This window comes from Cheilinus undulatus, linkage group 2, assembly GCF_018320785.1.
Source record: "Cheilinus undulatus linkage group 2, ASM1832078v1, whole genome shotgun sequence".
NCBI classification, from domain to species: Eukaryota; Metazoa; Chordata; class Actinopteri; order Labriformes; family Labridae; genus Cheilinus; species Cheilinus undulatus.
In genome coordinates, this window is record NC_054866.1 from 8,460,032 (window position 1) to 8,476,605 (window position 16,574).

At 37.4% G+C, this 16,574-nt stretch overlaps 1 protein-coding gene across 1 annotated transcript; it reads left to right on the top strand.

Moving 5' to 3' along the window:
• The first annotated feature begins 62 nt into the window (after positions 1 to 62).
• On the top strand, positions 63 to 15,631 carry ilvbl (ilvB (bacterial acetolactate synthase)-like). The gene is made up of 14 exons (XM_041811834.1): positions 63 to 463; positions 3,275 to 3,476; positions 4,606 to 4,733; positions 4,917 to 5,167; positions 5,439 to 5,538; positions 6,247 to 6,344; positions 6,510 to 6,646; positions 6,909 to 7,043; positions 9,258 to 9,372; positions 9,598 to 9,767; positions 9,930 to 10,000; positions 11,047 to 11,118; positions 11,200 to 11,305; positions 11,788 to 15,631. Exons 1-14 carry the CDS (start codon positions 347 to 349, stop codon positions 11,964 to 11,966), a joined length of 1,881 nt encoding a protein of 626 aa, XP_041667768.1. The 5' UTR covers positions 63 to 346; the 3' UTR covers positions 11,967 to 15,631.
• Positions 15,632 to 16,574: the final 943 nt, after the last annotated feature.

A 16,574-nucleotide genomic window follows, 5' to 3' on the forward strand; every position in this document is an offset into this window, starting at 1 on the left:
TTCTACATGTCCTTCTAGCTAGCTTGACTTGTAAATAATCGTCCTGATGTTCCTGTGTCGGCACAGCAACTGCGGAAGGGACACCGAGTGGAACTTGACAAGAGTCGTCTCCGTGCCCTTTACAACCTTTCGACAGTAACTTTGGTTTATTTAATTACACAGTGAATGCACGAAAATAAGAGCTACTTACGAGATGAGACTTCAGCGCATGTAACAGCGACTCTGCATCTTAGCTTAGCCGAGCTGAGCTACTGGAGTGAACAAGTTGACTGAGGGTCTGAACATTTATTCCAACCACATTATCGGGTTGAGTGTTCATTGTTAAAAAAAAATACGTTCACATCCTATGATGGAGTCATGTGGAGTGGTCGGCACCGTTCTGGGATGCTCTGCGGGTATTATGGTGGCTGGACTGGTGTTTGCAGCCTACAAACTTGGCTTATTCTACCAGTTGTTTCATAAGGTAGGTTGTCATATTTTAAACATGGAGATAAGAGCGTCTGCACTTTGTTTTCCTTTCTCCATATGCATTGAAAAGTCGAAGCTAATGCACGTCAGTTGGGTTTTGATGATAAAACTAAAGATTTTCAAACGAAATACAAGGTCAGAAAATGTTGTTGTTTCACTATTGTCTATCTAAATTTGGGAGCAGGTTTAATGCTCAGTGAACCATAGTTTACAGTAAGGACCACTAACAGTAATATGTTTATTTACCACAAGATAATCTGTTTGGAATGATTGATTTAAAGGGGCAATTATCATTTAACTTAATTAAGGAGTATTTATGTTATTAGTATAACTCAAATGATACTGATACCTGTTCAATTCCACAGCAACACAAATACGAGACCAAAAGCACTTTGCAAACCTCTGTTTTTAAAGGTGCTATACAAATAAAGTTATTATTATTATTGATAATAATACTTGGTAATTTACTGTCTTTAATCATCAAAAATAGCATACTCCTGCATACTGTCTTGATAGCACAGATGCATTGGCAGCAGTGGTTTAAGTATTTGCCATGCAAACTGACGGGGATATCCTTTCCAGTAACAATTGTTGCCAACCTATTTGTGCAATTTAGACGTTGTTCTCTCTTGGTTTAAACTATTAACTAAGGTTCTCAAGTTTTCAATTACATTTGTTTTTACTGATCAAAAAATTGCAACCAAACTCGTGCAGACTGTCAAAAGTGCACAAATATTTTGGCTTAGGCTTAGTGTTTTAAGAAAATAATCTAATTGTGATTATTTATTCCAATAATGTGGTTGCTATTGAATGTGCAATTATTTTTAAGTTCCTCATCCAATGCTTTTCCTCCAACACAAGCAATAAATCATTCTTTATTTTAACCTGAACAATATCAAATAGTTTAACTGGGGCAGAACAATTTTGAAAAATGTCCAATTTGCAACTATTTTGACTTCTATTGAAAATTCTATATTTAATGTTGCATTAAAGGAATGATCATTTTTATGTCACTCTTATTTTGAATAAGAAAAAAACTTAAAAAATAAGGAAAGTAGTTTTTTTGCAAACTATTCTAAAAAAAATGACACTTTAATGATTGCATGATGGGTGGGACATATCTCTGCTGCACAAAAACTGAATTAAACTGGTATCTTAACACATATTTTAGGTCAAAGTAATATTAAACCTTTTGCGATTTGAAAATAGCAGTCGGACATATTGCGATTTAATCTAAAATTTGATAAATTGCCCAGTCCTAATGTTGGCAATACTTGAAAAAAAAATTGGTTGAACTGACTTGGAGCAAGGTTACTTGTGTATTTGTGCAATTTAGACAATGCTTTCACTGTCTCTTTTAGTTAATACTCTAACTTAGGGTCATTAGGTTTTCCTTCGTGTTTGTTTGCAATCATCAAAAATTGTAGCCAAACTCGTGCAGACTGTCAAAATTGCTCAAATGTGTTTGGAATACTTGAATAAAAAGTGTTTAACAGACAAAAACTGACAGTGTCAATGTATCTGTGCAGTTTTGATTGTGCTCTCTCTTTTGATTAAAATATGACTAATGATGACGTTTCTGCACCTACTGAAACCACTGATCAATACAATTATGAAGATTTGATTATTTTTTAAACACATGTTTTTTCAGAGTATAGGGCTTTTTGACAACCTAAATAGACAGAAAAAATGCCAGTGTTTTCATACGATTTATAAGTTGGTCTGCAAGATTTGATATATAAAATAAAAACTGTCCAGTATTGGGTGGTAAGAATTTTTTTTCCCCACGTTATCAAACCTGTTTCAATATGGTTTTATTTTTACTAGAATCATATCAAAGCTCATCATTCTACTATTGAGGCTACCATTTGTTATTTCTTCACAGAAAAAAATATTAAAAATATTTATGTCTCATTGCAACTCTGCTAAAAGGATATCAAAATTGGATTTTTTTGGTCCATATCACCAAGCCTTAACCTCACCCACCTGTGCTCACCTTCTAAATTCACCTGTATTTTGTGCAGCGGAGTGTCACAGGTGGAAGGTAGGAACGACTCTATCCATGTAAACTTTGACCAGCCGTGTGGTTTTCTGGCACAAAGGCTATCACAGCACCCGGGCTGTTAGTGGGATTGCACAAAGCCCTGAGGCTCATCCCTGCTGCTCAGCAGAACAATAAACGGTTATTGTGAAATATGAAAGGACGCGGGAATGAAGAGATAGTGTGACACATGTGACCTTTTCAGGGGCAAATAACTGAAATAGCCAGTTGTTTTTCTGCAGTATGACTGGGCATTTTTTAAGTCTACATCATTGCAGGGCTGCTTGATTATTGCAAATATTATAATCATGTTTATTTTGATTTATAGTGAGATCATGATAATGAAATACAGTTGCTCATTGATTTTATAACTTCTGCATCACAGCGATCAAACTTGAACTCTTAATTTTCTAACATGCTGAACATTTGGAATAATAAGAGAAATATCATAATAGATAAGAATGAGAATACACAATGTCATAATAAATAAATTAACAGCATTTTTTGAGCTATTGATGGTGTACTCTTGAGGCCAAAATATAATAGTAGACTCTAAAGAATTTACCACATGTGAAAGAAAACGAAAGGCAACACAAGTGAAACACAGCTAGAGTGTACAGTAACCATTTAATTTCTATTAGCTTGTTTTTATGATTGTGCCAAACTAAAACTGAAATGGAAACTTGATTAATTTCCCCGCACTACATGATTCCATATTTTTTTAAATTCAGTGAATAATCAGAAATTACTTTTATCTCCCCTTAGACTGAGACCAAGAGCCCTCGCCACGGTGGTGAGAGCGTCGCCGAGGTCCTCCGTGCCCATGGGGTCAAATATGTTTTCACTCTTGTTGGTGGACACATCTCTCCTATCCTGGTGGCATGTGAGAAGTTGGGCATCCGCATTGTGGACACCAGACATGAGGCCACTGCTGTCTTTGCTGCTGATGCTGTGGCAAGACTCTCAGGTGCTGATTTTAGTAAGAATAGATAACAACAGTTTGGGCCAACAGTCTCAGTTAAATGTGAATGCAATGCAATATCTTTTGTAATTAAAGAGCTTTTCTGCTATAAATGATTAGGTTTTTCAAAAACAAGTGTAACACTCAACAGCTGGATTACATTGAAGAAAGGCTACTTAATTATGGCAACACTCCCAACCACAATTACTTCCATCATGTCAAAGAGAGAGAAAAAAAATGTACAACTTTTTGCAAATGTATTAAGAATGAAACTGTAACATCACATTGACATAAGTATTCATACCCAAGTGGAGCAGTGCGGAGTGGCAGTTGTATATGGAAATACAAACATTTTCTTGAAAGACCACAATATGGTCCAGAGAATGCAGCGTGGATGCATCATGGTGCAGACGGAACCTCTTGAATTTTTTGTGGTTAGCTGGAGTACATGCTGTTGCTCTCTCTGCTCTTCACTTAAATGAAAACGAGAGCCGTTTTGGTGGGAGGAGCTAAGCAAACACTGGGAGGGAGTGCAGGGTGTGATCTAATTACAACACGGCTAAACCACAGCAGGGCTTGTGATACATCATCTATCTGCTTTCTACACTGCTACACGTGGCAGGTGGCTGGAGTCTATCTCAGCTGTCATTGGGCGAAAGGTGGGGTACACCCATGACTGGTCACCAGTCAATCACAGGGCTGAGATGTACAGACAAACAACCAGGCACGCTCACACTCATGGCCAATTTAGAGCCACCAATTAACCTAACAAGTATGTCTTTGGGGGTGAGAGGAAGCCAGAATACCTGGAGAGAACCGATGTATGCACAGGAAGTGAACCAGGCACCTTCTTGCTATGAAGCAGCAGAGCTAATCAATGCACCGCCGTGCAGCCTGGCTTGTGATACAGTTATCATTTAAGCTTGATTATCTTGTTTTCAGGGTCTTGGGAAGCTAAAATCATGATTGAAATTAAGAATTGCTAAATTGTCCAGCACTATATTGTAGCGGGGCAGGGATGGGCCCTTGTATTGTAAAAAGTTTGAATACAGCTGTGTCAGTGTTATGTCTACTAAGTTTATCACCATTTAAAGGAGGTGAGAACTAATTGCTGTCTTGATTGTCTCCCCATCAGGCACAGTTGGTGTAGCTGCAGTTACAGCAGGTCCAGGCCTCACCAACACAGTGACAGCCGTGAAGAATGCTCAGATGGCTGAATCTCCATTGCTGCTTATGGGAGGAGCTGCTGGTACACTACTTCAGGTTTGATGGTTTAAGTTACTAATGCATTAATGTAGTATCAGTGAATATGCAGACACTATAACTTACAACAGATATTTTGGGCCCAGCTTTGCTAACAAACAGAGCGTTAGAGCCTTTTAAATATGTTAAACGCCATCTTTAATTAAATCTCTCACATCTCCATCAACTGTGTTTCCGATGCAGGGCAGAGGAGCATTGCAGGACATTGACCAAATGTCTCTCTTCAAGCCGCTCTGTAAGTTCTGTGCCTCCGTCAGGACTATCAGGGAGATCGTGCCTACTGTCAGGAAAGCTCTCGCCATCGCCCAGTCTGGGACTCCTGGTCCTGTTTTCATAGAGTTCCCCATCGACACGCTGTATCCCTTCCACCTTGTTTCCAAAGAGTTTGGAGTTAAGAACCCCCCCAAAGGCCTTATGGGAAAAATTGTCACATGGTATGCCATGATTTTATTCTGTTTACATGGTACTTTCTATTGATTGTATGTGACAAACAAGAAATAAAACAAAAAGAGTGCTACATGGGGACAATCAGGTAATAAAGAGGATCGATTTTGTGTTTGAGGAGCCCAAAAGCATGGAGTAAAAAACTTGTGAACCAACTCTTTTTCTTCTTGCAGTTCGACTCCTTTTCTCTACATGATTCTCACTCTCTTCTTTTAAATAATGGCAGAAATGCAATAATATGATGTTGTGATTTCTTTTAAGGTACCTCAACAACCACCTCATGAATCTTTTTGCTGGAGCCTGGGAGACCAGAGATGTGTCTCCACTTCCTGTTGACATCCCACAAGCTACAGATGATCAGGTGAGATGGCTCATAGTCTAAAGAGTTGGTGTAACTCTAAGTTGTTTCCACCGAGCTGTCAGGTTCAGTTTGGTACGACACGGTACACGATTAGTTACATTTTCATTATCAAACTGCGACACTACTGCTACTCCAGGCTGCAAAACATGGCTACCTACAGTATTAGTCTGATTTTCTAAATGGGAGAAAAACAGGTTAATATCCACCTGACAAAGCTTTAGATCATTTCTTTCTCTGTATTTCAGTAGTTAATTTACTTATTTTTACTTTATGTAATCTTTAGTAAGATCACTCTGTGGTTGTTTAATTTGTTTGCAAAAAAATAAGACTGTATTTGAAAAGAGATAAACGTACCTTGGCCATCTTTGTTGATTTAGTTTGATTTTAATACCTGTTAAACTTTCATATTTATTTTTTTAAAGACATTTTTTGGGCATTTTATTTATTTATGTATAGAGACACAGACTGAGTGGTCAGTATGTTTTTTCCTGTTTTTGTATTTATTATGTGTATATGTTACTTGTGTTATTACATATGTTTTTGTTTTAACATTTATTTAGTTTACATGTATTTTCATTTATGATTTATGTTGTATTTAATTTATTTTACCGCCTTAACTGATGATCATGAAATTCCTGCAGGAAACACTGGGAAAATTGTCAGAAATTCAAGCATTATTCTTTTTTTTTTTCAATCTCTTTTTATCAGGTTCAAAAGTGTATCGAGCTGGTCAGTCGAGCCAAGAAACCGGTCATCCTTTTGGGCAGCCAAGCAACACTACCTCCAGCGCCGGTCGATGACATCAGGTAGACTACTTTTGATGCTGATTTGGTTTCCCTGTTTTGTTTTTCTTCTTTTTCTGGCAGTTTTAACTATTTGGCTTTTTCCTAATTAGAGATATTTCAGAGTTACAAACTCTAAGATATTCCATTTAGAAAGTTTCTGGACTGAAATATTTCCTTCTTTTTTAGGAAAGCATTGGAGGACCTGGGCATCCCCTGCTTCCTTGGAGGGATGTCTCGTGGCATGCTGGGTAAAGACAGTCCCATCCACATTAGACAGAACAGGCGAGATGCTCTGAAGGATGCCGACTTGGTGCTCTTAGCAGGTAAGAGGCCCACAGTGGTGCAGTTTGAGTCTAATAGAGCAACTTAATAACAGCTTTTAGTCAAAGGTTGGTTTAATAATTCAACCATTGCTTAGATAATTTATTTAAAGTTTCAAGGAATTAATAGTTTTGTTGTATACATTAAATAAAATACATTTCTGATGTCTGTGTGGAAATACTGTTTATGGTGTAACCATGAATTCAAGGAAGACAATGGAGCCCCAGGCTGTAGGAATGCTAACATTGTGTGTTGTGTTTGCAGGAACTGTGTGTGACTTCCGGCTGAGCTACGGCAGAGTTCTTAACAGACGCAGTAAGATTATTGCCGTCAACAGGGATAGGACCCAGCTGCTGAAAAACTCTGACATGTTCTGGAAACCAACTGTTGCAATTCAGGGTACGTCTCAAAGCTGCTATCAGACTCAGGTATCCTCACTATGGGCCATATCCTGGGTTTTAACATATTCAGGATACGGTGTTTACATGCACACAGAGAAACCTGAATATTCAAATCCCTGTACACATGATAAATACTAGTATACTGGTTTCTTACTACTACATATACTGGGATCTGTGATATTTATTTTTTACCATACAACCCAAAGCAATTTTGAAATGTGACAAAAATGAGATCACTGTGGCTTTTCATGGCCGAGTACAATTAAAAATCATTTGTTTTGCTCTAATGTTTGGCCACATAGTAATGTTTCTTCAGTTTTTTCCAATGAGACCTTACTTGGTCCAACAAGGAAACTGATGCCCTGTAGTATGTTCATCACTGACCTGAATAGATCAGCAGTTTTGCATTCATCTTAACTTCCAATGATATTTAATTCTTGTAAAGACAAAACTTAGTTCCTTATCAGTCAAGGGGTAAGACCTTCTGATTGCTGCTGCCCTGTTTGTTTGATACGTCACTTAGCGTAGGCCAATAGCGTTTTTCTAGGGCTGTCAAACCATTACATTTTAATTGCAATTAATCTCATAATTTGTGTTGGTAACTGTGATACATCTCCGTTTTTGTTTCATTTTGGTCTTAAACTGATTGACTTCCTGTTTGGATACAGAGCTGCTTTTTATTCTAAAGAAATCAAAGAACTGCAGCCAGGTAAATCAAAGGTTATGGCATGAACATAACTACATAAAAATGAACTTGGTATGGATTTGGAACAAAATAAAGAAAAGGTAAAATAAGAAAAGGTTTGATAACACAATATGAAGATGACTTTGGACTTGTCCATTGAGCAGTGGTGGACTTACTTTGCAGTACTATGGCTGTAGGGGACATTGCAGTGGTTAAATAAAGATGTACTGAAAGGGACAATAAATCAGGCAATAGACTCTATGCACGGCAGGGTATGACGTATTTCTGGTGGAAAAATAAGGCTGCTTTACAACTTCCACCAAACGATACGTGCTAAGACAAAACAGAATCTAACCCATCCTATACTGTGTTTATTCATCAGTTTTTTGTTTGTTTGTTTCGGTTGTTGATTGTGTTTGCTCTTTATCATAATGGCATCCAAAGTGCTAAAATGATGTTTCAAAAACGGGTTAATAGCACTTGTGGACATCATTGCTGTGTGCTGAAATGTACATCTTCAGCTAAATTTAACTCGTCGTTAACAGTCAGCTTGGGTAACTCATGCAAACACCAACAAATCTGCCATTATACACCATTCTCTTCTGCATTCAGTCTCCCGACTGGACGTTTGAGAGCGGCCGTATGCCAAAGGCTGAAGCGATGTGTGCATAGAGCCCACTGAATTGAAAAATGATAATAACTCATGCAGTGATTATAGACCTTAATACATTAATGCTGACAGCCCCAGTAAATTTCTTTTGTTTTCATAAAAAAGTTTTTGTAATTCCATAATTATTGGATTATCTTATTCATTCAGAAAAAATATCAAACCTTTTGTATCTTCTCAAGTGAATGCAATATGCTTCCACACACTGACAGTTGTTGCAATATGCTAATATAATGGCCCTTATAATACAAACTCTACAGTTTGTTCCATAAGAATGACAATAATCTTATAGAAAATCAAGCACTTGAATGTGAAAACCTGCATCCTAATTTCATCAAGAATCCTGGATCATGAACGCACTTCTGGTGTTTTTGAAAAGAACAAAAAGGTTGAAAATCAACTCACATTTCAGTGACTTATGAATGTTTCAATTGTAGATAGACCTTCTGCAGCTACTTCTCTTCAAAATGGCACCAGCAAAAATCATGTTTCTCGAAATCAAGAGAAGTGCTTATCACGGTTTCTGAAAATGGGAAATGATCTCTGCATGCTAAAACAGAAAACAGAAAATCCAACAAAAATTGTGATACTTGAGCCCACGCCAGTGATTACTGTGCCATTTTGAATTATTTACTAATAACTTAAGCGGTGAGATTGTACTGTCTAAAGACAAAATGAAATGACAATGACTCCATACTATTTGTAATAGCACAGGATTTATTTGCAATATATATGTGTATCAGTGTGTTGTTTTAGCATTCTCAAGTCTGCTCTCTCTCCTATCTATTTTTATTCTCAGGTTTTTCTGTAAGGGAACTGCATATAAAAAAATGTCAACTGTAATCATGGGTCTGTTTTAGGTGATGCTGGTTCATTCTTACTGCGGCTCTCCAAAGGCCTGAAGGGCCATCGCTGTCCTGAGGAATGGCCTCAAAGCCTCAAAGCAGGAGATGCAACCAAAGAAAATGCAAACAGGTGAGCTAGGTGATGGTCAATGATACCTACTTCTTGTGCCTGCATCAACATGTAAAGTGAACTTTAAGTTTCATGTGGACAAATATCCCTCATTAAAAAAGATCCTGAGGACTTTCATCTTTAGCTACAAAAAAAAAAAAGAAAGCTTATGTTCATGCAAATACGCCTCTTTAATGACATGATAATTGATTTACTATCAATAAAATAAGCATTTTTTGACTCCAGGGCTAAAGCTGATGAGAAGACAGATCACCATTTGAATCCTTTAAAAGTCCTCCACCGTGTGGCTGAGCTGATGGCAGAAGACAGCATCATTGTTGCTGATGGTGGAGATTTTGTTGGCAGTGCTGCTTACATTATGAGACCAAGAGGACCTTTGCGTTGGCTAGATCCAGGTAAGACATCTAAGAAGAACTGCAATGGAGTTTTGGTTTTTAAATGTAGGCAAATTTGTAAATTGGCCATCAAAATCAAGAGTCTGGTGAATCACTGTGTTGATGGTAAATCCTTCATTGCATTCATAGTGACTCTTTTTCAACTGTTCACTGTCCTTCTAGGGGCCTTTGGAACCCTTGGAGTTGGAGGAGGATTTGCGCTTGGGGCCAAACTCTGCAGACCTGATTCTGAGGTAATTCATTAAATCCAGACACAGCTTTGGCCAGAGATGGATTTGCTGTTACTAAGTGTAGAGATACTTATGATGGCTGCCATGCATGCATGTTGGTTTAACACATCAGCTATGCACATGCTCAAAGTAACGTGACCCAGACGCAAAAAGCAGCATGCACGTGACTGCTAGGGGAGTATATGTGGATGTGACAGCGTTGTCTTAACAACATGGAAGACAGTTGTGCAGACTTGATAGACCAAATTCGCCATTATCCACATGTGTACAATATGTCATTGTCACTGCAGAGCCACAAGCCTGTCTTTCAAACGAGTTGTGAGCAAGTTCCAATTGGTTCAATCATCAACATAATTTACATCTTCAATCTTAACAGCTCCCATATCAATGCCTTTCTTCCTTGTGCATTGAAAACGCCTTGAGAGAGGTAGTCAGCGAAACGAGCAAGAACAGAGAAGTCGAGGAAGTCATGGCGGAGCGTCACAAAAAGAGGCCAAAGTGGTTGAAAGTGTGGTTTCAATTCTCAAAATGATGCAACAGTGCGACGTGTAATGTCTAACAGTGATTTCATGCAGGCATACATCTTTTTGCACAAGAAGTGAGAAGATCCAGGGAGCAGTTTGTTTTTACTGAGATATTTCCAATAAAAAAGAGAATTTTTATATATTTCAGCAAGTTTTTCTCTCCGACATGATGTTTAACATTTTTAGTTATTATAACTGTTTATTACAGCCAGTAACTGAAGTGTGCTCCTCATTGTCTCTCACTGAAGGTGGCATACGTCTTGTTTAGTGTTCAGAGAATCAATAAAATTTGAATTGTTAACAGTAAAATCCTATAAAATCTACTCTTTTCAAAAAGAAAATTCACAGGAAGGAATCGATAAGGGAATCTATAAAGAATTGAATCAAGAAGAATTGATAATGGCATCAATCTCAATAAAATCTTATCAGTTCCTCTCCTGAGTAAACATTGCTAATGATGCAGCTGGACCTGCTCAGCCTTTGTCTGATCATCTAATGATTAATTGCTACTATTGTGTTTTTCAGGTTTGGATTGTTTATGGCGACGGTTCCTTGGGATATAGTGTTGCAGAATTTGATACATTCACTAGACACAAGGTAAAATCTATTATAACGTTTGCAGAATATACTGTCTGTCCACCCTGATTTAATCATATGTTATTTTCTTTTTCTCTCTAGACACCAGTCATAGCTGTTGTGGGGAATGATGCATGTTGGAGTCAGATATCCAGAGAGCAGGTTCCCATACTTGGCAGCAACGTTGCATGTGGCCTTGCATTTACAGGTACATCTTCTATAAAGGCTCTTTAATGGAGGTTGTGATAGCTTATACATATACATTCACTGATCATTGATTAGGTACACCTCTTCAGCTGCTCATTTATGCAAATATCTAATCAGCCAATTAAATGGCAGCAGCTAATACATGTAGGTATATAGACATGGCCGAGACAATCTACTGGTGATCATACCGGCAGAACAGGGAAGAAATGGGATTTAAGTGACTTTGAGCATGCCATTGTTGCTGCCAGATGAGGTAGTCTAAGTGTTTTACAAACAGCTGATCTACTGGATTTTTGCACACAACCATCTCTAGGGTTAATATCCAGTGGGTGCCAGGTACCTCATCTTTGTCAATTCCCAAAAAGAAAAATGAAGCCGCACATTCTGATGAAAACACTGATTTTTATATCCCACTTCTTGATCGTACACATTTGTTTTAATGTATGATAACATGCTAATCATGACTTTGACGTCTTTCCACAGACTATCATGTCGTGGCAGATGGTTATGGGGGTAAGGGCTACCTTGTTGGACGTGAAGACGAGGACAAGCTCAGTGACATCATCACACAAGCTCAAAAGGAAAGCCAAGAGGGCAAGGCAGTACTTCTCAATGTTCTCATAGGGAAAACCAACTTTAGGGAAGGCTCCATCTCTGTATAGAGATGCCTTGATTTCTTCAAAGAGTATGCTGTTCTTCTTCTAGCTTAAGCTCTCCATTGAATTTCAGGCTCATTAAAGGGCGTTGGAAAAGAAAAAACAGTGCTTGATGCTGTAGAGCCCAGCTGTGGCTAGACCTATGCTAATTCTTTGTGCCCTTAAAGCCATATCTCACTTTTGTCCTGTTTAAAAGGCCATGGTTGGTCAGCCGCAGAAGAGCTTCCCTCATCAGACTACTCGAAAACATCAAGACATCAGAAAACAAAAAGTGTCATTATTCCTTTATCATAATCTTGCAGTTGTCCTCAAAATCTTTTTGCAAAACCACCTGATTTATTGCTATAAATTTAATATGTCATACCAATATTTAATCATGGCTGACAGCCTTGGATCTGAACCCTTCTTTTTGGTTCACATATGAGTGACTAAGAGATCAAAAATGTCACATGGAACGCCACTGAGGGGTAAGTGGCATAAACCATTTCACTGGCAGACATGCTATTACTGCTGATGGCACGCCACAAGGGGGAAGCACCATGTACGATTCATCTGTTACACCAGTACCATCTACCACCACAGTGGTGCATATTTTAAAAGATGCCATTGTTTTACTACACATACATTTTACTGTCTTTGTTGACAACATAAGTGCAGTGCTGTGATCTCACCAAATGAATATATCCAACAAACAATTCAAAGAAACTCCTGCATACTGTCATACTTGCAACAAAGGTGTTTTTACTTGCAGCATATTTGTACTAGGCCTTCATCAGGCAAACAGTTTGTTAAAAAGTGCAGGAAGTTGCCACACTTCTCATAGTGACGTCAAATCTTAATCAGCAAATTAACAAACCCAACCTAACCTAGAGTAAATATGATAAAAGACTACTTAATACTTTAAATGAACTTCAGTCAAGTCCATCATTAATTATGTTAAATAAGGGGACTAAAGGTTCAGAAAGAGAGTGTATTTGCAATAAAAAGTAGGAAAACACTACAGTAGAGCAAAAAAGGGGGAGGGGATTTTTAATACTAGTTTATAATTCTTGTTAAGTGTCCTACTTGTGAAAAATTCTGCCGAGAGGACCCTCAAAATAATACCTTCCTAGAAAAGTTCAGCAACTAGGGTTCTATACAAATAAGCACAATAAATATATACATTTTCGTTTATCTGGTTTTCATGGGTATTTAAAGACCCTGTAAAGTGAAATCCAAAATTTGTGTCTTAACACACTAGATATGTTGAAAACACTGAGATCTACATGTGACTGAATTTTGGATTTAGACAATTAGAAATTTTAACACCTGTTTCCTGGCTTGGTTTGATTTGGGCGGGGCAAATATGTGGGCTGGTGATGTCACCGGCCTACAATGGGGAGGTACCCTGCCCCCTAAAGCTACAATGATATAAAATCACCAAGCAGTTCATGTCAGTACAGTCTTTTCTTATTTGATTTCACTGCCTTTATTTAAAGTTAGCAGTCAGATAATGCTGTTTTTGATCATTGTGAGGTAAATTTGCCAAATCTATCAGCCACAGTGGTCTATGGTCTTTAAAAGCATGATAAGAAAGAGAATAAGACACTGACTTTGTCTCTTCTCTGGCACAGAGCCAGGTAACTGCACTGTGATACAGGTCACTGTAAGGTCAAGGGACAGGCTAGTAACACGCTTTCCTCCATTCAGAATGTAGCATTTTTTAAATCTGACACGCCCACACTATTCTGGAGCAGAATGTACTGGCTCCTTATTCATGATTTTGAAGTTTAATTTAATGAACTTTGAGATGTTTTAACTGAATGACATTTTACCTGGGGGTTCATAACAGTGGCCTATCATACAAAAAACCTAAACACAAATTTATTTTCAATTCAAAGGGTCTTTAAAGTGTGTTTGGTATCTCTTGAGATTTCATAAAAGTATCTTTGCTGATGATACCAGGAAGTTTATTGCAAACATATCCTTGCTAACAGTTATCTGAGCTTCCTTAACTAGTCAGAACAACAGAGTGCAATCTAACTCTGAATCATGGAAACGTCCTTGACGAAGAATGAATTGCTTATCCATTGCTATCAACACTTTATCATCAACCTGTTAAAGGTTTCATTAAGCCAATGATTCGCTTGCCTTAAGTTCGTGTTAGTTTAACAAGGCCTGAACTCCAGCGTGATTGCAGGAATTGTGTACAAACGATTCAGTTCTTTTAAGTCTTGCACTCAAAATGCAGGAGAGGCTGTGTTAATTTACATGCAGCGAACGTTTGCACGGATAAGCACAGGACAAACAATAGTCAAAAACGCGTTTTTAAAAAACAGCAACAGTATGGATCATTGGTGCACTAACTCCTTCTTAATCTACTCATTTTGATTGAGAAACAATATCCTATATACTATGTTATATAACTAATAAATAAAGTGGCTGGTAAAAAATGTGAGTAGCCGGTAGGTTTTTTTTTCTACCATTGAAAGTAGCAGGTAGGTAAAAGTTACTTTCCAACCTTGATACCACTATCATGCGAATAATATAATCTATTCCTAATTAATGTCGTGACATCACTATGTTGCTCTGACATTGTCAATACAATGTTTATGTTTACATCCCTAAAATATAAATGTCCTAAACCAAGACAAGTGGATTTCAAAACTCAACCAAGATCAAGCCAAAATCCCAAGGCAGACCATATTCATTTTTCCCTTTGCAAAATATCCTCTTTATCACGTGGTACAGTATCTTCAGTTGTTGTTTAGTTGTAGAAGTGAGATAAAACACTGATGTTATTTGGCATATACACCATAGTGGTGGAAGATGGTGTATGTGATGTGCGGTACTTGGCTCAGCATGTCACCAGCCATGGCACATGCCGCTGAAGTAATGCCAATATATATATAAAAAATATATATATATGCCAGTGAAACCAAATTTAAGGCACATGTCACTACCCCCTCAGTGGCATACCAGAGGCCTTTTTTTGACCTTGGTGCTGTTGCATATCACTGTACATAAGATATTTGCTGCATTTTCAGAAAGGAGAGGAGTTTAAAATGAGAAAACTTGAATTATTTCAGGACTTTTCATCTTTAAGGGCTTTGGGTTATATTTTTGACATTCAGACAGCCTGTTAGAACTTGACATAACTCTTTCAAAGAAACTATTGTTTGAAACTCATGTGTGAGAGAATAGTGGTTTAACTTCTTAAACGTGACCAAAATGCCTTTTTTCCTGTTATATTATAAACAAAGAGCCTCTTTGTAAGGGAAACATGAACTCTTACTTGTGTGGTATTATTTACCATTTATCATTATTGATTACTGAGAATAAATATGATGAAGGAAACATTTTTGAATGTTAAAGATTGAACAAGGGTATGCCTTACTATGTTTGATTGTATCATGGAATACACTAATTTGAGTAGTTTAGAAAAATATCTGCTAATTCAGTAATTTATGTCAACTGTATTTAAAATTGACTTGTATAAATTAATTTGGACTATGATGAAAATAGGCCTATACACAATATTTATTGCACTGTAATGATAACTATCTTACATTGGAAAATGTGCAGATCATCTCACTCCTGTAAACTGTTTGCTTTTTTTTTTTAAACGGAACGGAACGTTTTTGAACTATTAATCATAGAATGCGAGTTTGGATTTATTCTGAAATAAATAAGTGGACTTATGATCGAAGCATGTTGTATTCTTGTCACTTGATCGTCCGATAAGGACGTTACTGTTCGAATCTCTGCCTTTGAAAACTTAAAAATGTTAAAATTTCAAAGCTGAGTAAAACTGAAAACTGTGTGTCAAGGAACATAAGGGAAAACAACCGCTTTTGTATAAAATGTTATCGTTGATTCAAATGTATTTTTCTCATACATATTGTCAATACTCCATGCAACGTGTATTGCATATCTGACAAGAGATACAGGACCTTAAATCATACTTTATAAAGTGTAAACTCACTTAATGTCTGTGAGTAACGTTCAAACTTCCAGGTTTGTGTTAATTTGGCAGCCTCCATGAATATGGGACATATTATGTACATATGGACAGAATACTATTTTGATTGCTGCTCTGACATAGGCTGACCTACACCATTAAAGAAATGCAATACATAGTAACCCCACTACCAGGCCTAACCACCGAAGTGTCTGGGCCCCTTACAAACTCAGACAATGTGCCCTCCCAGCTGTAATTTATTGATAGTGCATGTATGTTGGATCAGTAGTATTGGTGCATGATTCCTTGTAGCAGAAAAGTATGTCAAACTTTTATTGGGCTTTGAGGTTCAAATTATTAGTTGTGCCACTTTTTAATCCTTTTAACCACTTTTTCAAACCTTTTTGGCCACTGTTATTTGACACTTTTCGTCCATTAAGCCATTTCACCACTTTATGCACTTATTTTTGCAGTTTTAATCAAGTTCACTATTTGTTTGTTTGTTGGTCACCATTTTACCACTTTAAAAAACATTTTTTGTTGCTTGTAACTCCTTTTCACCCTTTTCCTGCCAGTTTTTGACACTTTTAAGCCATTTGTTACTTTTGAAATTCAATTTCATCACCATTTTCTTATCAGTTTTTGCCACTTTTAACCCACTTATGCAACTTTCC

Bases quoted from the DNA above. Each gene is read 5' to 3' on its own strand.
- ilvbl (XM_041811834.1), top strand. From the start codon at position 347: ATGATGGAGTCATGTGGAGTGGTCGGCACCGTTCTGGGATGCTCTGCG. The intron at 3,477-4,605 runs GTGCTGATTTTA...TCTCCCCATCAG, and splicing joins TGCTGTGGCAAGACTCTCAG to GCACAGTTGGTGTAGCTGCA. The intron at 6,647-6,908 runs GTAAGAGGCCCA...TTGTGTTTGCAG, and splicing joins CGACTTGGTGCTCTTAGCAG to GAACTGTGTGTGACTTCCGG.